Genomic DNA, 24,930 nt, shown 5'->3' on the forward strand with positions numbered 1-24,930 from the left:
CAAGATTGAGACCATCCTGGCTAACAGGTGAAACCCTGTCTCTACTAAAAAAAAAAAAAATACAAAAAAAAAAAATGAACTGGGCGAGGTGGCGGGCGCCTGTAGTACCAGCTACTCGGGAGGCTGAGGCAGGAGAATGGTGTGAACCCGGGAGGCGGAGCTTGCAGTGAGCTGAGATCCGGCCACTGCACTCCAGCCTGGGCGACAGAGCGAGACTCCGTCTCAAAAAAAAAAAAAACAACAAACTATTGGATTGTTTGACTTTTCTGTACCTTTTTTGACCTTAGAAGATACCCCATTAAAGATGTGTAGCAAAAAATGGTCAATTCTCAGAAAGTTCAAATTCTTGAGGTTGCCAATTTGATTTATCGTTTTGTGCCGGATGGTACTTTCTGAAATAGCCACAGTAGTATTTCCCATCCCTTCTGGAACCCAGTAATGCCCATCACAGGGTGGTGTCTATGCCTCCCCCTCCCCATGGACGTGGGTGGGCCTGGTGACGGCCTCCACTAGGGAGGACAGTGGAAGTCAGGACATGACCTCCGAAGTTAGATCCTAAAAGGCCAGACAGCTCCCGTCTCTCTCTCTCTCAGGACTTGCACCTTTGGAGCTACAGGCTGCTGTGACAGAAATCAGCCACCCTGAAGCCGCCAAGCTAGAGAGACCACACAGAGATAAAAGGTGCCCAAGCAGCCTCAGTATGGGACCCAGGCACAAACCTAGAGATGACCCCATCTGCCTGCAACTGAAAACCAATCCGCTGAGTCCAGTCAATCCAGAGCCATGAGTTATTCACATGATCGTTGTTGTTTTCAGCCATGAAGTTTTGGGGTGATTTGTTAAGTGGCAACAGATAACTGAACACGTTTGTTTTATTTTGTTTGGGGGACTTTTCTTTCTTGCTGGTTTAAATTTATATATATGTATATAAAAAACACTGACAAGGTTCAAAGTCAGACCTATCAATACCCAGAGACTGTCCCCATTGATTTATAAGCTTAGTGCTCCCTACATAATTGGGTGGGTGCTCTCAAGCTGTGCCAAGCACCCTGCTGATGCACAGACAGGCTGGTTCCAGCCTTTTGCTGTGTCACACACTACTGCAGTAAACAGCAAGCGCACGTGGAGGGCAACAACAAAGAACCGGCGCGCCCACAACCCAACACTGCCACACTCCCCATGCTGGGGCTGCTGCCACCAGCCACGTGCACTGGCTAGAGTGTCCCCCGGCTGTCCACAGCACCAATGACTGTCTTTTGTCCGGATGGATATGGCCTGGCACCAGCTTCCACAGGCATGAAGCAGGCTCTGGCTTCTGCTTACGCCCTCCTCAGCCAAGGATGGGTAAGCACCTTCGCGTCTGGGTGCTGATTCTCAGTCCAGGTGAACCAAGTGTAGGGGCAGGGTGGCAAGGACAACACTGGGCACTGGGGACAGAAGGTCCCTGCTGTGTTGAGAACACCCCCACATCTCACCCATGAGCCATGCACATCCTGGACTTGCTGTCTCCAACGGCAGTTCTGGGCAGCTCGCCAGGGGCCCGCCTGCTGAGCCACTGGCTATGCTGCTGCCCAGTATGGAATGGCTCTAGGAAAACCTGCAGTGTGTTTATTCATCAGAACCCGAGGGCAGACTGAGTGGCCTTTGTCTAGGGCTCAGCAGGCTCTGCCAGTCTGAGCCTGTCTTTTTCCTACTCAAATACCTCCAAATGTGCCCACACACCAGAGATTAGCCGATAGCCATCAGCATGGGGGAGAAATTCCTCGGCCAGCTGAAGCAGCTCAACTGACCCAAGCACCTAGGTTGTGACCTGCTGACCAAGCGGCCCTGGCCAGCCACCAGGCCCCCTGCCAAGTGCTGAACATGCAGAACAAGGCAGAGAGGGTCTCACTGTTCAGAAAAATTTATTATAATGTCTCAGAGCCAATGACGACATGAACCTACATGAACACAACTCTTAATTTAGGACCCAAGGGCAACTGTAAGCATGACTGGAGCATTGGAGCGTTGTCACTGAGGCAGACAGGAGCCGCTAGTCCGCAACGGTTTAAAAAGTCAGTCCTGCGCCCCTCACTGGAAGCTTCCATTCTGAGGCATCTGCAAATATTCCTTGTAGAGCTTCTCCTGAGCCTCGAAGAGCTTCTTCACCTTCTTGGCTTGCCCTTTGCTGAGCTCTTTGCCCTCCGCGTCATGTGTGGGCAGACCCTGAAAAGCCAGAGCACAGTGGCTGTTGGTCTCCTCTGCACCTGGGTAAGCCCCACTCCCCATTCTTTGCCCTCCTGTCTCAAAGTGTGCGTCTCCCTGATGCAGCCATGTCTTCTTGCTTGGACATCACCACACTGCTCTGGAGCCAGCACACTGATCTGGTGCTGGCACACTGACCTGGCAGTGCCAGCTCTAGCAGCTAAGAATGGGAGAAGGGCGGCCAGAGTCTGGGGGTGCTTCCTGACTAAGGTGAGAGGCACTGTGCCCCTCAGAGCCTACCCATGGCTGAGTTCTGACACAGCCGGCCCAAAGGTACACAGCAAACACATCCAAATGCCAGCAGGGAGGGGCCTAGAGGTTTGGAGGCAGTGGCTGTGAATCGCTATGACGAAGGACCTGGGGGCAGGAGGCCTATCTGCACCACTGCACTTCAGCCAGCTTGTGAGGGCCTGGGTGGATCTCGGCCCGGGCCACAACTCCCAGGGCTAGGAACCAGAGCTTGCCACACCAGTGGAGGGGTGGCCCTGGCACGGGCTTGCCTAGCTGCCTGGGCTGTGGAAGGAGCTCAGTAGTTGGGCCAGGAGGCCCTGGACCTAAAGCAGGTGTCAGATTTGATTCCAAATTTTCTACAGACAGAAAATCTGCTTGTCCAAGATTGAAAATTCCTGTCCTCCCAATTTAATGTGGTCTAATAAAGTTCCGAAAAGAAGAGAAGGATGCTTACATTTTCATCAAACTTGGAGTATTTGTCGGTTTCTGACAAGAACATCTCACTAGGAGGAATCTTCATCTTGGCCAGCTTTGCTGCCTGGAACACACAACACAGCACAGTCACTGCCACTGAGCAGCACCTGGGGCTCCACACTGTGAACGACATCTGCTCATACCTCCAGCCGTCAACTTGCTTCCCAGCCCTCAGATTCAGAGTGCTATGAAAGACGGGAAGGGGAAAGCCAAGGTGGAGGGAACATACAAGGAATTTAAAATTAAATGAGATGTTATTTCTACAGCAATAGTGGAAAGCTTGCTAGAACCACTAATAGTAGTAAGTCTGTAAATGCTGTCTTGGAGCTTGTGACCAAATGGCACAGCCTTCCCCTTGGCCAGGCCTTCCCTGCACCCGATGTGAGAAGGGCCTGGCAGGCCTTAGGTGGTGGAGGCAGAGAGCGGAGCTCCTTCTTCGAGGGTCTGCAGGGGCCTGGCTAAGGTCCACGGAGGCACAGAGAGTCACAGGGCATGGAGTCAGGGTGCACTCCTGCCCAGGGGAGCCCCCACCCCCAAACAAACAAAGTGCATTACTTCTTGTTCCTGTTTCCTCCGCGCCGCCTCCTCTTTCTTCTTCCTCTTCTCCTCTTCAACCTAGAGGGGCAGCACACAGCCAGATGAGACAGGGCTGCCTCAGGCTGCTGGGTCTCTCAAAGTGAGAGGTCCCGCAAAACAAGCCCCTCCCGTAGGGCCTGGCATGCAGGGCTGAACTCTGACCAGGCCCACTCCACTGTGGGGAGGCAAGTCCATGTGCTGGGCAGCACACCCACCCTCTTCCATTCCCTTTGGGGATCCTCAGTGGCACCCCTGGGTGCCTGGCCCTGCCCTAGATGCAAAGGTATGCAGTAGGCAGACAAACAGAACCAATGCTAAAAGATCCAGGCACCACTAACATGAAGAAATGGACCAGCATGGTCAGCCTGGCCTAAGGAGAGAGGATCCGTCAGGTGATGACCAGGACAGCACTGCGAGGGTTACCCTGAGCGGGTCTTGGGATACTTGGGAAGGAGCAAGAGCCCCAGGGCAGGATGGGGAGAGGAGGGTGGAGGCCAGCCTTGGGGGTTGGGTGAGGAGACCAGAGCCCACTCCAACCAGCAGGCAGTACCCGGGCAGGGGCGAGCGCAGCCTGATGCTGCAGGGAGAGCTTATTAGTGGAGGCAGCAGGCTGTGTGCTGGTGAGGGAGGCCCTCCATTGCTTTGGGAGGTTCTGGCCTGAGCCACTGCACGAATAGACATGCCCTCCACTGACGGAAAAGGAACAAGTTTGGGGAGTTGAAAATCACATTTTCACATTTCCTTTGGACAGCCTAGGTTTCAGGTGCTTCCCGGCCCAGTGGAGCTATCAGGTAGGCAGCTGGGCACAAGTGTTTTTGGGCCATCGGCTACATGATAGATGGTGGAGAAGCCGCAGGACCAGGTAAGGTCTCCTGGAGCTCCACACACAGAGCTGGGGTAAAGAAACCAGGAAGGCACAAAGATCTCAGAGACTCAGGAAGGGGCTGGGCCAACAGGATCGAGCTCTTTCGAGGTAGATGGAGGGAGGGCAGGGCCGGCCAAGGGGAAGGGGGTGAGGTGGGGGAGGAAGGAGCTGGGCACTGAGCTTGGAGGAACCAGAGAGGCAGTGCTCAGGATTTCTGCTTTTTCCCTTTAAAAGTTAGGGTATGTTTATGTGCTGGTGGGAATGGCACAGGAAGGCAGGATCCCTCCCCCGTGGTGCCTCGGGCCTGGGGATGCCTTCTCGCGGCAGTGTGGTGAGGTAAGAGTCCCTTGGTTGGGAAACAGGAGCTACCAGAAGTCACAAGCCACAGCCAAGGTGGCCAGTGGAAAGGCCAGCACAAAGAGTACAGGGCCTGCAAGGCTCTGGTCGGGCCGCCCTGGCGCTTCTCTTGTCTGCTTCCTGCTTCTGAGCACTCTGCCAGGGAGTGCAGCAAGCCAGGGTGTTTGTACAGCCAGCACCAGGCCGCCTCACAGCACAGCATGGCAGGCGAGACCCAAGGCTAGGTGAGTGACTGTGATGGAATGAGGAGGGGCCCTGATGAGGCAGTCACACCAGCCAACCTCACAGGGCAAGCCCAACTCCTCCCAACCTGCCAACCAGGATGGACCTGCAGACCACTCACCACTGGAGCTTTCCCCAGAGTTCCAGTTTGTCATTCCTCCAAAGCACTGCAAACTCCAGCCACCCACATTTGCATCTGGCATCAGCTCTCCCCTTGTGCCTTGGGCCAGTCCAGGGCTGGGCACAGATGCCTTCCCTGACCTTGCACATCTCATCTGTCAATCACCCACCCTGTCGATTCTCCTTCCTCAGTTCTTCCCAGAGCCTCCTTCCTGAGAACTGTGACATCCAAACTCGCCCTCCACGGCGGTCTCCTGCTTTAAGCCTCTTGGGGACCCACCTGCTGGTGGCAACAGCACCCAAGGCCCACCTCCCATAGTGTGCACTGGGGGCCCACGTGCCTCTCATCCTGCTGCCTGCATCCCAGGGTGCCCCACACACTGTGCCCAGAGGTTCTGACACTGCGTTTTTGTTCCTGTTCTTCTCTCCTATCAGGCACTGAGGAACTTGGACCATCCCTAATCCTGGGAGTGTTGTGGGGCGCAAGTGGGGAGTATGCTGGGCATAGGAGGTGGAGATGCATCAGTGACACGCACCACCCAGGTGAGGGCAAGGTGTGACTGGGATCTTAACATGTCAGCTTCACAGTTTGCTAAAAGTGACTGGTTTTCACTTAAACTGAGGGAATAATCTTTTTAAAAGAGGTGCTTCATTAGAAGATACTAGTTAATTTTTCTTTCTGACATTTATAAATACTAGGATTTTAAAAAAAGTGTAAACATCAATGCTTAAAAAGTAAACTATGTAATAACTGCAGTGGTTTTTACATTTTCAAAAAATATCAAGCTTAAGTCATTTTCACTTCACTCACCTGTCTCTTTTCTTCTCTCTCTTTTAATAAGGTGTTTCTGTCTACCAGTTTCACCACCGTGGGCAGTCCTGCAAAATAAACAGCGTGTGAGAAGAGGCTGGGCTCTGTGGGCCATCCCCACTGCTGGGCCAGCCCTGCCCTGCCCTGCCCTGCCCAGACCATGCCGTGCTGCCCAGTCAGAGCGAGGGCCCACTGGAGAAAAACAAACAAGAACCTCCATAGCAGCAGTGTAGCACAAGAGAACATTTTGGTTTGTGTGTGATTTTTTTTTTTTTTTTTGAGACAGTCTTGCTCTGTCATCCAGGCTGGAGTGCAGTGACATGATGTCAGCTCACTGCAACCTTTGCCTATCAGGTTCAAGCAATTCTCGTGCCTCAGCTTCACGAGTAGCTGGGACTACAGACACGCATTACCACACCCAGCTAATGTTTTATATTTTAGTGGAGACAGGGTTCCACCATGTTGCCTAGGCTGGTCTCGAACTCCTGACCTCAGGTAATCCGCCGACCTCAGTCTCCCAAAGTGCTAGGATACAGGTATGAGCCACCATACCTGGCGAGAACATTTTGTAATTGGAAGATAGGAAGGTCTTGCCAGCCAGGAGTAGGAAAATATGACATGTCATCTGAGATTTAAAATTACCAGGGGCAGAGTGGAAGAGTGGAATTGGAGGGTTCATAACACAAGAAATGATAAATGCTTGAGATGATGGAAATCTCAGCTACCTAGATTTGATCATAATACATCATATGCATGTATCAAAATATCACATATAGCCGATAAATTTGTACAACTATTATGTATCCACAAAAACTGAAAATAAGGCCGGGCATGGTGGCTCATGCCACTTTAGGAGGCCGAGGTGGGCAGATCACTTGAAGTCAGGAGTTCAAGACCAGCCTGGCCAACACAGTGAAACCCTATCTCTACTAAAAATATGAAAATTATCCGTGTATGGTGGTGGGCGTCTGTAATCCCAGCTACTCGGGAGGCTGAGGCAAGAGAATTGCTTGAACTCGAGAGGCAGAGGTTGCAATGAGCCGAGATCGCGCCACTGTACTCCAGCCTGGGCAACAGAGCGAAACTCCGTCTCAACAAATAAATAAAAATTAAAGGCCGGGCGCGGTGGCTCAAGCCTGTAATCCCAGCACTTTGGGAGGCCGAGACGGGCTGATCACGAGGTCAGGAGATCGAGACCATCCTGGCGAACACAGTGAAACCCCGTCTCTACTAAAAAATACAAAAAATTAGCCGGGCGCGGTGGCGGGCGCCTGTAGTCCCAGCTACTCCGGAGGCTGAGGCAGGAGAATGGCGTAAATCCGGGAGGCGGAGCTTGCAGTGAGCTGAGATCCGGCCACTGCACTCCAGCCTGGGCGACAAAGCGAGACTCCGCCTCAAAAAAAAAAAAAAATAAAATAAAATAAAAAAATGAAAATTAAAATTAAAAATAAAAAACAAAAAAATTAATTTTCTGTAGAACAAAAAAACCTCTACCAAGTGGGAGGACAGCATGAAATTTGTTGACAGTGTACAGGATACAGGCTGGTTTCCTTAGCTGAGAGCATCAGAGGCAGCAGCAACAGGGGCAGTGGGCAGCCAGGCCCCAAAGGGAGATGACACGCAGGGGAGGTGACGCCACCACACGCTGCAGTGGGATGGAGCTACGGGGTGCTCCCCTGCCCCTGCCAGGCTGGCCAGTGTAGGAATGGTGCCGGGGGACCCATGGGGCTGCCACTTTGGGATTCTGCATCAACAATTATGATGCAGGAGCCTCGGCCCAGCCCCGGGAGCTCTCCCTGTGACACCTCTCCAAGCTCCTGGTAACTTCATAGCAAACAGCAAGGGCTCACCCACCTTCGTGGTCTTCAAACCGCACCCCAAGCTCGGGCAGGATGTCGTCCCGCAGGGCATCGCTGAGCTGCAGAACCTCAGGGACTGCAGGGAAAGCAGAGCAGTTCCGTCAGACATGAGGGGCCGGGGCCCACAGAACGAGTGCCTCCTCCAGTGCTTGGGAAGGAGGGGCCAGCAGCTTGACCGGCTGCAGAAGCCCAGAGACTAGTGTCCCCCGTAAACCCAGGGGCTGTTCTGGGGGTGCAGGGCAAAGCCAGGAGGAAGCATAGCACAATGGCTGCTGGAAGCGGTTCTTCCAGGAAAGGGACACAAGTTGGGCCAATAGCAGGGGCGGGAGGGTCAGGACAGGCCTGGGGGTCCCTACGGGTGCTAACACTCTTCATCTGAGGCAGTTTCTCTGTTGGTGCTACAATCAGTTTTCTTACGGAAGGACCGTTTAGACTCAAACCCCTAAGGACTTGGTTCCCAAATGCACACAGGACTGGGACGGGGGTCCTGACCGGGACCCAGGAGAGCTAAGTCCCAGGACCACTAAAGAGCTCTGGCTCTGTGAGAATCAGGCCTCCCAGGGCTGAAGCACATGCAGCTGGAAAGGCAGGGGTGAGCAGTGGGGCTGGACCACAGGTTGCTTCCCAAGACTGTGCTCACCTCTGCCTCTGACTGGGGACCAAGCCCAGCTGGGAGGGTGAAGGGAAGCATGACAGGGAGAGCGGCTATGACCTCCATCACATGGGGAGGGAGCTTCACTTGGAAACCCACACGTCTGTGGCTGACTGGCTTCAGAGCACAGCACTGCAGACTTGCCCGGCATCCCACTGTTCTCCTGAGGGGCTCCTCATGCAGTCTCTACCAGACGCCCCCCTGTGCCTCTGCTCTGCCCAAGTTTTCCCCGTCCCCAGCCCACGCACAACGCCCAGGTGGGGAACAGGACATAAGGAGTTTTGGGTGTTGCAGGGTAAATGGGATGCCAACCTATCTCAGAAAGACTCCTGAGTATTGGGTGATGCAACAGCATCTGCTAGACTACATCGACAGGATGGATGCTTGCTGCTCTCCAAGTGACAACTTTCTGCTCTGAAATCTGACCTTGGGTTTGCTGGAATCACCACACCCTTTAGTTTTCTTCTGGCCCCTCAGCTTGCTGCACCCAACTGTGCTAGGTGGGCAGGTGCCCTGCCCGCAGCCTGCTGGGACCCCCGCCATCCCACCCCATCCTCCTGCCTGCCCTGACTTTGGGCGGCACTGACCACACGCATGCTGCCATTCTCATCTGTCCTTTTCCTGCTGTGTCCTCATGACTGAGACCCCCTACAGCTCCTTGCTGGGCGCCCCACACCTTCATTCACTGCTAGATAGAACATTTACATATCCAGCCAGGCATGGTGACTCATGACTGTAATCCCAGCACTTTGGGAGGCTGAGTCGAGTGGATCACGAGGTCAGGAGATCGAGACCATCCTGGCCAACATGGTGACATCCCATCTCTACTAAAAATACAAAAACTCTCTGGGTGTGGTATAATGTGCCTGTAATCCCAGCTACTGGGGACGCTGAGGCAGAAGAATCGCTCGAACCAGGGAGTCAGAGGTTGCAGTGAGCCAAGATGACACCACCACCGCACTCCAGCCTGGCGACGGGCTCTGTCTCAAAAAAAAAAAAAAAATGCATATCCTTGGGTTTCAAGGACCTGCCCACAAGCACAGCCACCTTGGGCAGCTTCCTGAGTTTCAACCTCCCCAGGCAGGGACCTAGGGGAACGATGGCCTTTATATTTGTCCGCAGTATCATTCCTGGGAATGGGCCCTCCTCAGTCATCTGAGGAAGGACTGACTGGGGCATGAGCTGAGGTAGGTGCCTGCCTTTCAGTCTTTGAAAGCCATCGCTGGACAGCACCCTCATTAGAAGGCAGGCAAGCCAGCACCTGTGGTTACTGTCATGGGTGTCATGGGAGGCCACAAGGCCAGCACCCCAGCCCACCCACCATGGGTGATCATCAGAGCAGGCACCAAGAAACCTCCTGGGTCACACTCCCTGGGGGAAAGGGACACACGTCGTACCCCTGAGGCCCACACCGGCCTCTGGGTCTGGATTCTGAGGAGCTGAGGAAGAAGCCTCGTAGCCACTACAGCACCTAGCAAAGGAAAATGTAGTCCCTGGGTCGGGGGCCACTCACAAGGGCACCTGTGCCAGCTGCCCAGCCTCACAGTCCTGTCGAATGTAGGAGGCTGTCTCCGTGACATTTGAGAAGGAGAAGGTGCATCGGGGCCACCTGCCAGTGAGCAGCTCCTCAGAAGCATCAGGGGAACCCACAGCGCCTGAACACCTACAGTGTAACTGCTGCCTCCCCAGCAAGTGTCCTGCCTCCTGCCCCCGGCCCAGCCCGTGGTGGGCATTCCCTGGCGCTCCAGGAACCTGTGTTCACAGAGCTTAAGTGCAGATGCCAGGCACGGGCACACCTCTTCTGGTGTGGCAGCTGGCACAGGTACCCTCGTGAGCGGCCCCTGACCCTGTGAGGCTGGGCAGCTGGCGCAGGTGCCCTCGTGAGTGGCCCCTGACCCAGGGACTACATTTTCCTTTGCTGGGTGCCATAGTGGCTACGAGGCTTCTTCCTCAGCTCCTCAGAATCCAGACCCAGAGGCCGGTGTGGGCCTGAGGGGTACGGCGTGTGTCCCTTTCCCACAGGGAGTGTGGCCTGGGAGGCTTCCTGGTGCCTGCTCCGATGGTCACCCATTGCTAGCCTCTGCGGCTTCTGTTAGCAGAGCTGGGGCAGAGGAGCAGACAGTGACATCATCATCAGGGATTTACTGAAGAGAAACGTGGGCTACAAAGATAACGCAAAGGTGATGAGAATTCATCCACGGAAGAACAGACAGATCAGGGTCCATCCACTGATGGAATATGATTCGGCCACTAAAAAGGCAGGAGGTCCTGACACAGGCGGCGACATGGGTAGACCTGAGGACACTGTGCTCAGCGAAATAAGCCAGACACAGGACAAACACTGTGTGACTCCACTCATGTGAGGTCCTGGAGTAGTCAAATCCACAGAGACAGAAGTAGAGGGTGGGCACCAGGGGCTGAGGGAGGGGATGTGGAGTTGCTGTTCCACGGGGACAGAGTTCCAGTTTGGGAAAAGGGAAGAGTTGCGGAGACGGATGGTGGCAGCTGCACAACACTGTGAACGTCCCTAATGGCACTGAGCTGTGTATTTTAACACAATGAAAACAAAAAACTGGCAATGGGGAAATGGCATCATCTCGCCAGTGCAGCGGACCCTGGCTTAGCCCCTGGCTTTCTCACTTCAATGCCTCTCTCCTGGTCAAACCCCGAACCCACGACCCTCCTTGCCAGGCCTGTGCTCTCTAGCTGACTAGACCATGGAGGCGTTTCCAGGGGAAACGGTTTCCTTCTCGTCTGTGGAGCACCTGGCCTGGGCCAAGCAGATCCCAGCTGATCTGAGGGCCACCCGAGTCTGTTATACACTCACTTTCTCCTCGGCCAGCCATGAGATAACAGTGAATAACAAAAACGTCACTATTTGCTGCTGCTGGGGAGACAGGGTGATTGCACCAGAGCCACCTCTAACATGCTGCCCCATCGGAAGGTCTGAGCCCCTGGATCCCCAGGGTCTCTGGCTCACAAGGCACATATGGGATGATGTACAGGGTAGGGGTCACCCCCATCTTAACCTGGGGCCACATCATCCATCTACCTGCTCCAAGCAACAAAACAAAACAAAAGTGAAAAGCAAACCGAAAGCAAAACCAAACCACTTCCAATGCTGGCTGGCTGGTGCCACTCTCCAGGCCTGAGCAAGCCCTGTCCTGGACAGTGCCACCAAGCACGAGCTTGTGCCTGGCCAGTCCCCCTTCAGCGTCCTCCTGGGGCTGTGGCATGCCAGAGAAGCCAAGGCCACACACACAGTCTTGTGTGACCCAGGTTGCTGGGGCCCGGGCTCGGCCTTCGATGTTCCCCAGAAGGCAGATGGAAATGCCCAGGCTGTCTCCAAGAATGGTCTTCCCAAGCCCATGACCCCAGCGATGTCGCTAAGTCAATGCTGCCAAGATCGCTGGAGAGCCCTGCGCTGGTCGTGAATGGGCTGGTCCAGGCTTGGTTCCGTTTGATTCAAGTGCTTTGAAATGCTGAGGGCATCAGGTGTTGGAGAGAGGCGATGGTGCTTACCTGGTCAGGTCAAGTGCACCCACCGTGGCCTCTTAGGGGCTCGGTCAGGCCCAGGCCCCTCTCCACAGACCACTTGTGGCAGCCCAGCAGCCCAGCCAGCCTCTCCTTTCACCCAGTGTCCTGCACTCTGTCCTGCAGCCTGTGGAGCTCTGAGCTCCTGAAACTCCTTCCTGCCCTCCCGCCTCCTGCTCCGCTGTCTCCTGCCTGAAACAGGCCCGGATTCGGCTCCTCCACCTCTCAGCCCCTCCACCTGCCCAGGCTTCCTGACCTTCCTCAAGGTGCAGCTTCTCCTAGAGGCTTGCTGGGTCTCTGTCTGCTCTATCTTCAGCGTGCCCTGCCGGGATGCTGCCCCACTGTGACCCTCCATGATGGGCTATGCACAGATGGGGACCAGATGGATCCTAGGTCTGACTTCCCACAACATAGAGGCCCCCTGGGGAGGAAGCATAGCACAGCAGGTGATGGAGTAGCATTCAAGGTCAGTGTGACCTGGCTGGGGCTCTGCTTTCCTCTTTTGGAGGATCATGGGGGTAAATGAGGCAATGTGCAGAAAGCAGTAGGCAGGGCCCAGCACATCCTAAGTCCTCAGTGTGTGTTCCCAGCTGTGCTGTTACTCACCAATCAGAACTACTCAGTGAGAAACAAAGGCCTGACTGACGCTGCTTGTTGCTGGGTTTAACACTTTTTAAAAACTGGCCCTCAAAATGAATGCTCAGATCCAGCACTTTCTAAGTCTTAAACCACACACATCTCAGAAATGTCAAAAGGTGAGGGAATGGCTGCTTATGGACAGTGAGGGGCCATGGTGTGAACCCCAAGTTCAAGCATTCATCTGGCATGCTTGAGCAGAAAAGGGAACTCCGGAAGCTCCACCTCAGCTCCACTCTGCAGCAGGAACGAGCCACACCTCAGCGCACCCAGCCTACCAGGTCACCAGGAGCAAAAATAAGCCGCAGCGTGAGCCAAAGGGCAGGTGGTGACTGGGCTGGTCAGAAGGCCCTCCATTCTGTCTCAGCTCAGAGAAGAGGCAAATCAATCCTGGCCCATCGTATCACATCCTTGGTCCCCAGTGCCCACTCAGCTGCACTCACTCAAGGAGTCTGCCCTGCAGGGACAGGCAGGGCTGTGGTGACTGGGGTGTGTGGTGCTAATGGACCTGGTGGGTCCAGGCCCGGGACGCCGTTCAACACCCTGTGGTGCACAAGGCAGCCTTCACAGAGGGTGATCCGGCCCGAACGCCATAGTGCCTAGGGGGAGACGCCCGAGTCCAGGGAGCCCAGTGAGGGGAACGGCTCCCACACTCTTTCCAGCAACTGGTCCTCACCTTTTTGCTCTCGGGCAATCTTCCGCACTCCTTCTCGGAATTCTGATAACACCTGAAGGTAGGGCATGACTGTGGACTCGAGCTGTGGAAAGAACAATTTTGGTTCGCTGAGAGCTGCTCACACTCCTATATTCATAACTGAATAATAACTCAGCGGCCATGACACAGGGCAGGGACTGCCATGGGCAGTGCTGCTGTGCACACTACAGCTGTGACCGGCATCCCAGAGCCTGGATGCTCTCGTCCCCGACGCGCGGTCCCTGCTAGGTGTGCAGGTCACACAGACTCTCAGGTCAGACAGCATGAAGTGAGCCTCCTTTCTACTGCAGCAGGTGGGCTCTGCAGCCGCTCTGCCCAGCTGCTGACAGGCCCTGCTTTTCTCAGGTCAGACACGCTGCTGTGAAACAGCTTGTCTTTATGGTTGCAGAGGGGCCATCTCTGGGAGGGACTATTTCCTAAGGGGCCCAAGGACATCACTCCCCAGGCTGGGGCCTTACCTATGCTGAGGCTGGCGGCTCCCGGGCCGTGCTTTCGTCTGATCTGTGGTCACACATACACTTGTTTAAGATTAATGAACTCCATTAAGTACCTACTATCTACATGCACAATAGCAGCTACACTAAGATTCACTACCCACAGTAACACTGGGGAGGCGGCCACAGGATAGAAAAACCTTTCTACTACATTTCCCTTTTTTTTTGAGACGGAGTCTTGCTCTGTCACCAGGCTGCAGTGAAGTGGTGTGATCTCAGCTCACTACAACCTCCGCCTCCCAGGTTCAAGAGATTCACCTGCCTCAGCCTCCCGAGTGGCTGGGATTACAGGCACGCACCACCACGCCCAACCAATTTTTTGTATTTTTAGTAGAGACAGGGTTTCACCATGTCGGCCAGGATGTTCTCAATCTCCTGACCTCGTGATCCGCCCACCTCGGCCTCCCAAAGCATTTCCCCCTTTTTATTTTTGAGACAGAGTTTCGCTCTTGTTGCCCAGGCTGGCATGCAATGGCGATCTTGACTCACCGCAACCTCCACCTTCCAGGTTCAAGCAATTCTCCTGCCTCAGCCTCCCAAGTAGCTGGGATTACAGGCATGTGCCACCACGCCTGGCTAATTTTGTATTTTTAGTAGAGACAGGGTTTCTCCATGTTGGTCAGGCTGGTCTCAAACTCCCGACCTCAGGTGATCCACCCACCTCAGCCTCCCAAAGTGCTGGGATTACAGGTGTGAGCCACCACGCTGGGCTAGCATTTCCCTTTTTTTTAACAGGACAGAAAAGGTTTTAGGCTTTTGAGCAAGGTTGCTCCCTGCCCCTTAGCTGATTCAGCAGCTCAATAACCAAAACAAAAACATTAGCAAGTGCTAGTTGGGCACACTGACTCACGACTGTAATCCCAGCACTTTGGGAGGGCGAGGCGGGTGGATCATGAGGTCAGGAGTTCGAGACTAGCCTGGCCAACATAGTGAAACCCAGTCTCTACTAAAATACAAAAAAAATTAGCCAGGCATGGTGGTGCACGCCTATAGTCCCAGCTACTTGGGAGGCTGAGGCAGGAGAATCACTTGAACTCAGGAGGCGGAGGTTGCAGTGACCGGAGATGGCGCCACTGCACTCCAGCCTGGGCGACAGAGTGAGACTCCATCTCAAAAACAAAAACACACAAATTTAGCAAGTGCAAAAGTCAGGCAGGTTAACAAGCCCTTGAGTCTAAGCCAAGCTCCCTTACATCCAATTCTGCATCTGAACTTTGGACTTCTTGGGGGTTTTAGATCTGTATCTCCACCCATCACACAGCCAACCCAGACAAGCCTCAGGGAAGGACCCCACTGCCAGGCTCAGCCCCAGCCTTAGGGGCACTGGAGGGGAGCTCTCAGAATGGCTGCAGGGGTCTGTCTCAAGGATGCCTGGGGCTGCAACCCCCACCTGAGCACACTAGCAGGTGGCTGTGTGGCAACACTGAGATGGTACAAGATGTAGGAGCTGCCTCACTTGCTCCTAAAACCATTTGGATTTGGAAGTTAATCCATGAATGTCAAATGGCCATGATGTGTGGGCAGAGGACGTTTTGCCAGCAGGCTCACCATTCGCCGCAGCTGCTTCTTCCCAATCAGCTGACTGCAAAGGCCAAACGAGGCTGCTTGGGGGATGCAGATGCATGTACACAGCACACTGAAGGCACCCCCCACCAACCACAGCAGCCATTAAGAGGAAAAACCCTGCAGTTCAAAGGCAGGCTGACTTTAACCCAGGAGGTATGTTTTGGTTTTTTGTTTTTAAAGAAAATAAATATCTTAGTATCATTTGCGCAAGAGAACAAAGAAGCTATGTGGGTTTTCTTAAAAGCACCAAAGAAGGTTCATATCAGGAAGTCTCAAAAATACCACACCAACAGCTAGCTAGTGCTAAGGCTGGCAAAAGGCACCAGAAACACAGGCTAGGCGCTCTGGCAGGACTTCTTACGACATGGACTGTTTTCTCTTTGCAAGTTGGTTCCTGGGGGAGCATCTGTAAGCTCCATCTGCGTGGGGGCTCTTCACACCACTTGTCATTAGGAAACAGGATTTTAAAAAGGTTTTGCATTTTCACTTTGTACTAAGCTCCTGTTTTAATTAAAATTACCGTTGTTATATTTAAATATTCAGATCTGCATTCTAATCGAATATTAAAGAGCATTCTTGACCCGGGAGGGGGTGGAAGTCCATTTGAAGAAGCCAGACTGTGGTCATGTCAGAGGGGGCGGGGTTCTACAGCAGAGGGATATGACTGACAGTGTCTGCTCACATGCCGACTGCAAATGGAAGCCAGCAACGGACAGTCAGGGTGTTCCGGATAGATTTTCTCACTGCACAGACCCACTAGACAGGGGGCTCTATAGGAAGACCTCCCCCTGACCTGTGGGCCACAGTTCTAGGGGCAGGGGGTTCTGGTTCAGGCCATGTGGACCGACCTGGGCTCAGGGTCAGGACTGGGCCTGGCAGGGCATCTGCCCAGCCCCATGGGGACTGAGGCAGACAGTGGTGTATCTCCCCATCAGTGTAAACTCTGTGCTGTTTGTGAATTCTGCAGCCTTTCGATGAAGTGTTACTGAATACAGGTCAGCATATGTGACAAAGTCACGTGAGAGTTCATGATGCCAAGTGGCCACAGCAAAATGCAAATAAGCAGTGGCCTATGTAGTTGGGGTCCAAGACTAAGCTCATGGGACAGCACAATGGCAAAGTGCCCCGAACCAACAGTCACAACCAAGACAGACCCTCCACACTGGCAGGGCAGCTGACCACACTTAGCACTCTCAGAGCCAGATCTGCCTTTCAGCCCGAGGCGCCACCCGGAAGGGTCTGGTGTGGGTGGCTAGAAGAGGAGGGGCAGTTCAGAAGGACACAGAGCGGCAGGGCGTGGGGAGGGAGCAGGTGCAGAAGGCAGGACCCTGTATGCTACTCACATTGAGGCTGGTTCCAGACCCTCCAACCGGGAACCCCAGGGAGCTCTCCTCTTCTATGGCCCCAAAGATCTAGGAAAAGAAACAGATGGGACCTGAAGCTGTGGGGAAATGAAGCCCGCATGTGGTGAGCAGCCATGAGCTGTGTTCCTCATTCACGGGAGGGGGTGCCCCAAAACCAGGAAAGAGACGGAAGCAGCAGCTCCAGGAGCCCCAGAAACACAAGCCTGAGGGTGCCCTCACTGTTCCAGGATGGCTCTGACTCACAGCTACCCTCTGCAGCTCTGTTTCAGCCAGAAGCCACTGGAGCCCGACAACAAGGAAAGAGGAGGAGAGGGCAGGGGAGTGAGGCCAGGCCCTGCTGGCCTTTCAACGTGCACTGCGGAGAAGGATGTCTTCAGAGAGGAGGCCTTGTTCCTGGTTTTCCTTCTCTCTTTTTTTTTTTTTTTTGAGATGCAGTCTCACTCCGTCGCCCAGGCTGGAGTGCAGTGGCGCAATCTCGGCTCACTGCAAGCTCCGCTTCCCGGGTTCACGCCATTCTCCTGCCTCAGCCTCCCAAGTAGCTGGGACTACAGGAGCCCGCAACCACGCCTGGCTAATTTTTTGTATTTTTTTTTAGTAGAGACGGGGTTTCACCATGTTAGCCAGGATGGTCTCGATCTCCTGACCTCGTGATCTGCCTGTCTGGGTCTCCCAAAGCGCTGGGATTACAGGCATGAGCCACCGCGCCTGGCCTGGTTTTGCTTTTCAAACTCCAAGATGGGAGTAGAGGGAAACTGAGGCAAAGGAAAGAAATAGCTCTGAATAAAGGACAACTATATGGGTCTTACTTCTTTTTGTCTGCTTTTAAGACAGGGTCTCCCCTCTACTGCCCAGGGTGGAGTGCAGTAGTACAATCACGCCTCACTATGGCCTTAACCTCCTGGGCTCAAGCGAGCCCCTCACCTCAGCCTCCCAAGCAGCTGGGTAACAAGTGTGTGCCACCATACCTGGCTAATTTTTAATGTATTTTATAGACATGGGGTCTCACTATGTTGCCCAGGCTGGTTTTGAACTCCTGGGCTCAAGTGATACACTCACCTGCCTCCCAAAGTGTTGGGGTTACAGGTGGTTATAACTCCCAAAGTGTTATAGGTTATAGGTTATAGCTGTGCTGTGCTTATGGGTGTCATCTCTAACGCGTGAAAAGTACACCGGGAACCAAACACGTGGATAGAAGCACGTCTCCACGACTCAGAGGTGCTGGGCAACAGGCACAGCTTTGGGGGGCACCAGAGGCCTCTGTTCTCCCAGTCCTGGGGCCTGGCTCCTGTATCTGCACAGGCTGAGGGATATGCCTACCTGGGGCCTGGGTTACCTTCAACATATGGGTGAGGTAGAGGGCGATGTTCTCCAGCAGAGCCCGGTTGGGCCTCTTCCTCATGGCTTTCCGGGCTGCCATATAGAGGTTGCACTGACTGACCAAGGCCCGCATCTCTTCCATGACTGTGCGGGTGTCAACGTTGTCACAGAGGGCTTCATGAATTGCTGTCTTCTTGTCATAAAAGCTGAGCAACAAAGAGGAAGGAATGTGAAGTCAGACCTGATAACACATCATAGAAATTCTCCATGTGGCCAGGTGCAGATTACAGGGATTACAGCACCTGTAATCCCAGCACTCTGGGAGGCTGAGGTGGGTGGATCACCTGAGGTCGGGAGTTCAAGACCAGCCTAACAATCATGGAGAAACCCCCGTCTCTACTAAAAATATGAAATTAGCTGGGCATGGTGGCAGGCGCCTGTAATCCCAGCTACTCAGGAGGCTGAGGCAGGAGAATCACTTGAACCCGCGAGGTGGAGGTTTCGGTGAGCCGAGATTAGGCCATTGCACTCCAGCCTGGGCAACAAGGGTGAAACTCCATCTCAAAAGGAAAAAAAACAAAAAATAAATTCTCCATGCACTTCAACAATCAGAGCAGCTCCCATTAGCGGAGCCACCTATCCTGAATGAATTCTGCACAATGTACGACAGTGTCCCCAGCCCTTCCTCGACAGTCCAGGACACATGGTGGCCAAGATGCGAGGCTAGGCATAGAACATGGGCATGCTGGAAAACCCCAAAGAAAAGGCACCACCTTACTTCTTATTCAGTTCCGCTTCTTCTTCTCCCCACTTTTCAAACTGACCAGTGATGTCAACAGGAGCTCGAAGGATATCTTTCACATTTAAGAAAAACTCCTGAAGTTAGAAAAATCAGTTTAACAGCATTTAGACAACTTTTCTATCCTGAAATATCTGATAAAACTGTTCTACTGCTGTGATTTTACTTTTGGTAAAAACCTGAAAGATCAGAATACACTGACATTATGCAAGTGGTCAGAAAGAAAGGAAAAGATATTTCTTTGACAGAAACATGTTCTTGCTTTAGGTTCATGGATGCTCATTTGGTGGGAAGTACAAGTCAGAAGGACGTGCACTGCAGTGACGAGGAGGATGAGGCCTCCGTCCGTTCTGCTGAGCCATCGGCCATTTCAGGAGCGGTCCCGAGCCTGCTTTCCCCACTAGCATGGAGGTGCTTTCACCAATGTGCTGGTCTCCATTAGAGGCATCGGGAGGCTGCTGCACCTATGACCACTCCACAAGGAGCTCACTGTGCAGGGGAGGCTGCTCTGCCAACCTCCACGAAGGGGCTGGGAACTCACATTCAAGAACTTCTCATACTGAAGCGCTGACTCCATGGTGTTGCTGGAGTAGTCCAGGGTGTCCTTCCACGAGTGCATGAGGAAGGCCAGCCGCAACTGCCGTGCTGCAGGGGGACACAAGACAGCGACGCCCTTATCTTCCCGAGTGCTACAGCCATTACACATCTATGAGAAGGTGGGTAGGGTCTGTGGGAGAAGCCAGTGTATACCTGAATGCTTCTTCAAGGCATCTTTAATGGTGATGAAGTTTTTCAGTGACTTTGACATTTTGCAGCCTGCAATGGTCAGGTGGCCTGTATGTAGGAAGTACCTGACCCAGCAGTCGTTTTCAAAGTAGGCCTGTGCGGAAAGAGACATAGGACGTCAACAGTCATGTGTCACTGGGGCCGCCTCCTGCCACCTGCACTGTCTGCTGCCTTGTGGGTGCTGTCCACAGGCAGGAGCTGCACTTCCCAGGTGGTGCAGGCAGGGCTTGGAAGGAGAGCCCAGGTTAATAAGCCAGCAGGTACCACAACTGGTTCAAATCCAGGCCAGTCTGTTGCCAAAGGCCAGGCTGTCAATGCAGGCAACCACACTAAACGATCAGGGTTCAGATTCCACAAGCCCTGAGGAAGCTGTCAAGTGCTAGTGAGAGAGGCCCTCCTGAGGCGAGGCCCGGGCTGACTTTTCCTCCACTGCAGTGCTCTTGCAGCTGACAAGGGGACCCTGTCTCCGCCTACCTCCGACTGCGCCAGCTCGTTGTCATGGTGGGGGAATCGGAGGTCGAACCCACCTCCGTGAATGTCCATCGAAGCCCCTAGGAGGGTGCCTGCCATGGCCGAGCACTCGATATGCCAGCCCGGACGACCCTGGAGAAAGTCGAACACACAGTGACCGACTGGCCTATCCGCGTGTCCAGGCCTTTATCATTTATCACTCCAAGTTGATGGCCCTTAAACCCTCTGAACTTTATTGGAATAAGCGTTAAATCCCACACATGAAAAGACCAAGGGAAGGCCGGGCAAGGTGGCTCACACCTATAATCCCAGCACTTTGGGAGGCCGAGGCGGCAGATCATGAGGTCAGGGGTTCAAGAGAAGCCTGGCCGACATGGTGAAACCCGTCTCTACTAAAAATACAAAAATTAGCTGAGCATGGTGGCATGTGCCTGTAATCCCAGCTACTCCGGAGGCTGAGGCAGGAGAATCGCTTGAACCAGGACCAGGAGGGAGAGGTTGCAGTGAGGTGAGATCGCACCACTGCACTCCAGCCTGGTGACAGAGCGAGACTCTATCTCAAAAAAAAAAAAAAAAAAAAAAAAGACTATGGATAGCCTTCTTTGGTGAAGTTCATAAACCAGTCCTGTATGAGCTGAGGCTTAGGTGAAGTTAGTGAATTACATCCAGACCTCTGAGCCCTGGACAGCTGCAGATGGTCACGCCCCTTCCTAGGTTACCCTGCAGTCGAGAACTGCTGTCACCGGGAGTATCAGAAGGCATTCTACACCCTGGGGCCTGGAATACTCAGAGCCACACAACACGAGAACCAAGAAGCCTCCATGGGGGTCTACTCTGATCACGTCTCCACTTACAGGCCAGGAAACAGAAATCCCCGGAGGGAAGTGATTTGTCCAGAGACTCAGGGAGTTTCCATGATGTCCAGGTCCCTCGGGCCAGTGTGCTGCACACACACCAGGTTCTGGCCCAGTGACAACATCCTTCACACATAAAGCGGCCCCTGCTGGGGGCCTGAGAGTGCGGCTGGTGCCAGTGCCCCTGCCCAAGCCCCACACCTTCTAGGCCACTCGCTCACCTTTCCCCAAGGGCATGGCCAGGATGGTTCTCCGGGCTTAGAGGCCTTCCATAGAGCAAAGTCGTTGGGAGAGCGCTTCTCGCTCAGGCGGTCTGCAGAGATGCTCAGGTCCCCTGCAAACACGAGGGATGCCAGGCAAGGTCACTCAGCAGCACCCACAGATCCAGGTGTCTCACTTCAAGGCCATCCTGGGTGCCTAACGGTCAGTCCTTCTGATTAACTTCTGTTTATTAACTTGGCTCAAGCACTGCTTCAAGTTTACCATGTATTACCAGATTCTGGTGTTGACCCAGTGTCTAGATTTACAAAATGGTTCATAAGCCCCAAAGTTACCAGCGTATACACCAGTGTCCAAGCAGACCTGGCTGACCTGAGGCCACATTTGGGGTCTCCATAAGACATTCTCCTTCCTGCTGCCTTCTCACAGCATCAGCCCACCAGTGTCTAGGACAGGTGATAGCACTCTGGGCTAAAGCTAGGAGGTGACGTAGTGGTACAGCCCACTGGGGCATGGCTCAGGGATCCTGCCTGGCTCACGCAGGCGGGGCCAATATGTCAAGGGCCTGCACCACTACTTGCTTACGGGTTCCGGGGGATACAAGGACGCAGCTAAGCTGCCGTGTACTACTGCAGGGAACCTGGCGGCAGTGCAGTGGTGAAGAGGACACTTGCTGTCCCTGCGTATTTGTAAGGGGAAAAAAGGTGAAGGAAACTAAAGAAGAGTCCAGGAAGGCCATAAGAAAAGGGGAGTACTACTCTTGGCACAAATTCTACTTCCTAGACAAAGCCAATGATCACCCGGCCAACAAAAAATGAGACAGTCTAGGCCTTGCCGGAGGGGTGAGAAATAAGCCCTTGGTGAATTCCATGCATTGACTTGGTGACACTCAGCCACCTGATACTCAGGGTACAAGATGGTCTGAGTCCCCAGAAAAGGAATGCACCATCACTGCAGATTTCTCTCAACGATACATGCAGGACCAATGGAAGAGAGTAGCTGCTGTGAACATAGAAACCTGTGAGCCAGTCCAAAGGCCACGCAGAGAATCACCCTTTGTTCGACCAATGGGCAGAGCAGAGGCCTTCCCTGCCGGCGCAAGGTTGCCAGGACCCACTCCAGGTCTTGCCCGGCTGCTGCAGCCTTCCCTGGTCCCTGGTTGAAGGGCTGCCTTAGGTGCTGTCACCCCCTTGTGGAGGAAGAACAGACTCCACCTAGGGTTCTAACTCAGGTGACCTTGAAGAGGCTGCAGTGAGAGTTTTCCAGGTAACAAATCCACTTTTCAGGTACCTAATCAGGGAACAGACCTAAGCTGCCCTGAGAAACAGAGTCAAGAGGAAAAGTACTGTTAAATATATTTTTTAAAACACCAACTTCATGATTATAAAGTATGTACTAAATGTAAAATATTTGGAAGATTAGAAAAAAAGAAAACGAGGAAAAAAATTGCCATAATCATTTAACCTAGGAATTACTACTGTTAACATTTTGGAGCACTGAATCCCAGATTTAAAAAACAAAAACAAAAACAAAAACAGAAAACCTCTGATTTATCCACCAGATTTATCCACCAACATGGAAGGACTCTGTCCTAGTTTCCTTCTACCCCCTCACCGTTCTGCCATCGACAATTTTGCGAAAGCACAATTTGATATGGCTCATGACATTCTCTTTTAGATGCTCTTTGATAGAAAATGTACATTTACGTTTTTAATTTTTCATTATTATGAAGTTACTCATGAAAGTTTATATCTGATTTTTAAAAAATACACTTTGAAAAAATTTACAACAGAGAACACAGGACCCTCCCCACAAATACCCTATCCTCCAGCAAATGTCACATTGCAACTGCCCTCATAGGGTTAATGAGAATTCCGAGCCAGGTTACAGGCAGAATGACGAGGCCGGTCACCGGCCAGGTGTAGCGCATGTCCACCCGCTTCCCTGCAGCTCTAACTAACTGAGAGTCACACAACCCGCTGACCACCTGCTCCACCACTGTTCCTAGAAATAGACTCTCTGACCCTGGACCTTTTTACCAAGAATTACTTAAGGTATTTTTCAGATTCTGAATTCCGGGAGGACAGCTGCTGCCAACTGGTCTGAAGACCTGCACCAAGGAACTGACTCGTCGCAGAAATGCGGTTTACCTCCCTGTCCCATGACTTCACCCCTCACTTCCCCAGCAACCAGCAATCCCCATCACCTGTCCAGGCCAATTAAAAACCCCTCCACAAATCTCTCAGGGAGGCGGGTCTGAGGTTTCCTCCCATCTCCATTTGTCCACCACGCAATTACTACACTTTTTCTGTGGCAACCCCTGGTATCCCGGTATTTTGACTCACTGTGCATTGGGCAACAGACCTATTACGGTTACAACACAATCTCATTCAAGTTTTCCTTCTTGGTTTCACTTCCTGTCTCTCTCCCCAGAGGCAGAGTGAGTGTTTCTAGCTTTGACCCTACAAGCATGTCCATACCAGCACAACAGGGTCCTGTTCTCTCCCATCGAGGGAGCTTCCTCCCTGCACTAGGCCTTCCTGCCACATGCCTTCCCAAGTGGTCTGCAGGGCCCATCGGCCTCTGGTGGGCCATCTTACTTGACGGAGGGAGGAGCTGTCATCATCTAGGACCACTCGGGCCCCAGCATCACCTCTCCCCTTTTCCTCTACCATTAGAGTCCCCATGACTAGAGGCATGTGACTGCACAGAGCTGAGGCTACACTCCTTATGACTCCCTACGGTGGGGGAAGGTTGTGGGGGTGGTCATGTGCTCAGGTCTGATCACTGACTGTGGAGGGGTGGAAATCCATGTCCCTCTTCCGTCCTGCATATTTGCTGTTAGATTCTACTCCTGTTTCTTGGAACTTAAACCAATGCTGAAGTCATTCTGGAAGAAAATGGGCCCAAGAATAAATGATACTTAAGAAAAAGAGCCTAGATGGGGCCCATAGCAAAATTCTTCATAAAGTGGTGAGTCAGTGTGCTCTAGCTGCCTCCGGAACATTCCTTCACCACGTGACCTGAGGGCACTGCTCCACTTACCACTCCCATTTTTCCCATGCGCTTCGGGTTTCCTCCTGGCATCTAAGTGTCAAATGCAGTGTGAGTTATTCACGGCTTCCTCTAAGGACTTTAAGAAACGCTCGACTATATCCATAGTTACATTCCGTTTTTGTCTTGTTATTCAAACATACATACATACATACATACACACACACACACAGGATCTTGCTCTGTCACCCCAGCTGGAGAGAAAGGGTGCAATCACAGCTTGCTACAGCCTCGACCTCCCTGCCTCAAGCAACCCTGTCACATCAGCCCCCTGAGTAGCTGGGACTACAGGTGCACGATACCACGCTCAGTTAATTTTTAAATTTTTTTTAGAGATGGGGTCTCATTACGTTGCCCATGCTGGTCTCGATTTCCTGGCCTCAAGCAATCCTCCTGCCTCGGCCTCCCAAAGTGCTGAATTACAGGCATGAGCTATAATTCAGCCCTAATATTTTTTTCAATCTTCTACTTTCATTAATTAAACTTGCTGGCCGGGCGCGGTGGCTCACGCCTGTAATCCCAGCACTTTGGGAGGCCGAGGAGGGCGGATCACAAGGTCAGGAGATCGAGACCACCGTGAAACCCCGTCTCTACTAAAAATACAAAAATTAGCCGGGTGTGGTGGCGGGTGCCTGTAGTCCCAGCTACTCAGGAGGCTGAGGCAGGAAAATGGCATGAACCCGGGAGGCGGAGCTTGCAGTGCAGCCGAG

At 53.1% G+C, this 24,930-nt stretch overlaps 1 protein-coding gene across 9 annotated transcripts in view; it reads right to left on the bottom strand.

Annotated features, from left to right (window-relative positions):
* Nucleotides 1–1,887: 1,887 nt before the first annotated feature.
* CARS1 (cysteinyl-tRNA synthetase 1) overlaps nucleotides 1,888–24,930 on the bottom strand; it is a 56,926-nt gene continuing 33,883 nt past the window's right edge. For 8 of the 9 annotated variants that reach the window (XM_015113365.3, XM_015113368.3, XM_015113369.3 and 5 more), the window contains 13 exon segments: nucleotides 21,169–21,281; nucleotides 20,097–20,225; nucleotides 19,587–19,716; nucleotides 19,378–19,481; nucleotides 18,816–18,913; nucleotides 18,054–18,243; nucleotides 16,700–16,768; nucleotides 13,258–13,339; nucleotides 7,755–7,835; nucleotides 5,901–5,968; nucleotides 3,505–3,564; nucleotides 2,930–3,013; nucleotides 1,888–2,205 (listed from right to left, as the gene is read on the bottom strand). In XM_015113365.3, the coding sequence (XP_014968851.1) occupies nucleotides 2,071–2,205; nucleotides 2,930–3,013; nucleotides 3,505–3,564; nucleotides 5,901–5,968; nucleotides 7,755–7,835; nucleotides 13,258–13,339; nucleotides 16,700–16,768; nucleotides 18,054–18,243; nucleotides 18,816–18,913; nucleotides 19,378–19,481; nucleotides 19,587–19,716; nucleotides 20,097–20,225; nucleotides 21,169–21,281 (1,343 nt within the window). In that variant the 3' untranslated portion in view covers nucleotides 1,888–2,070. 9 annotated transcript variants of the gene reach the window in all.

Source organism: Macaca mulatta, chromosome 14 (assembly GCF_049350105.2).
Source record: "Macaca mulatta isolate MMU2019108-1 chromosome 14, T2T-MMU8v2.0, whole genome shotgun sequence".
NCBI classification, from domain to species: Eukaryota; Metazoa; Chordata; class Mammalia; order Primates; family Cercopithecidae; genus Macaca; species Macaca mulatta.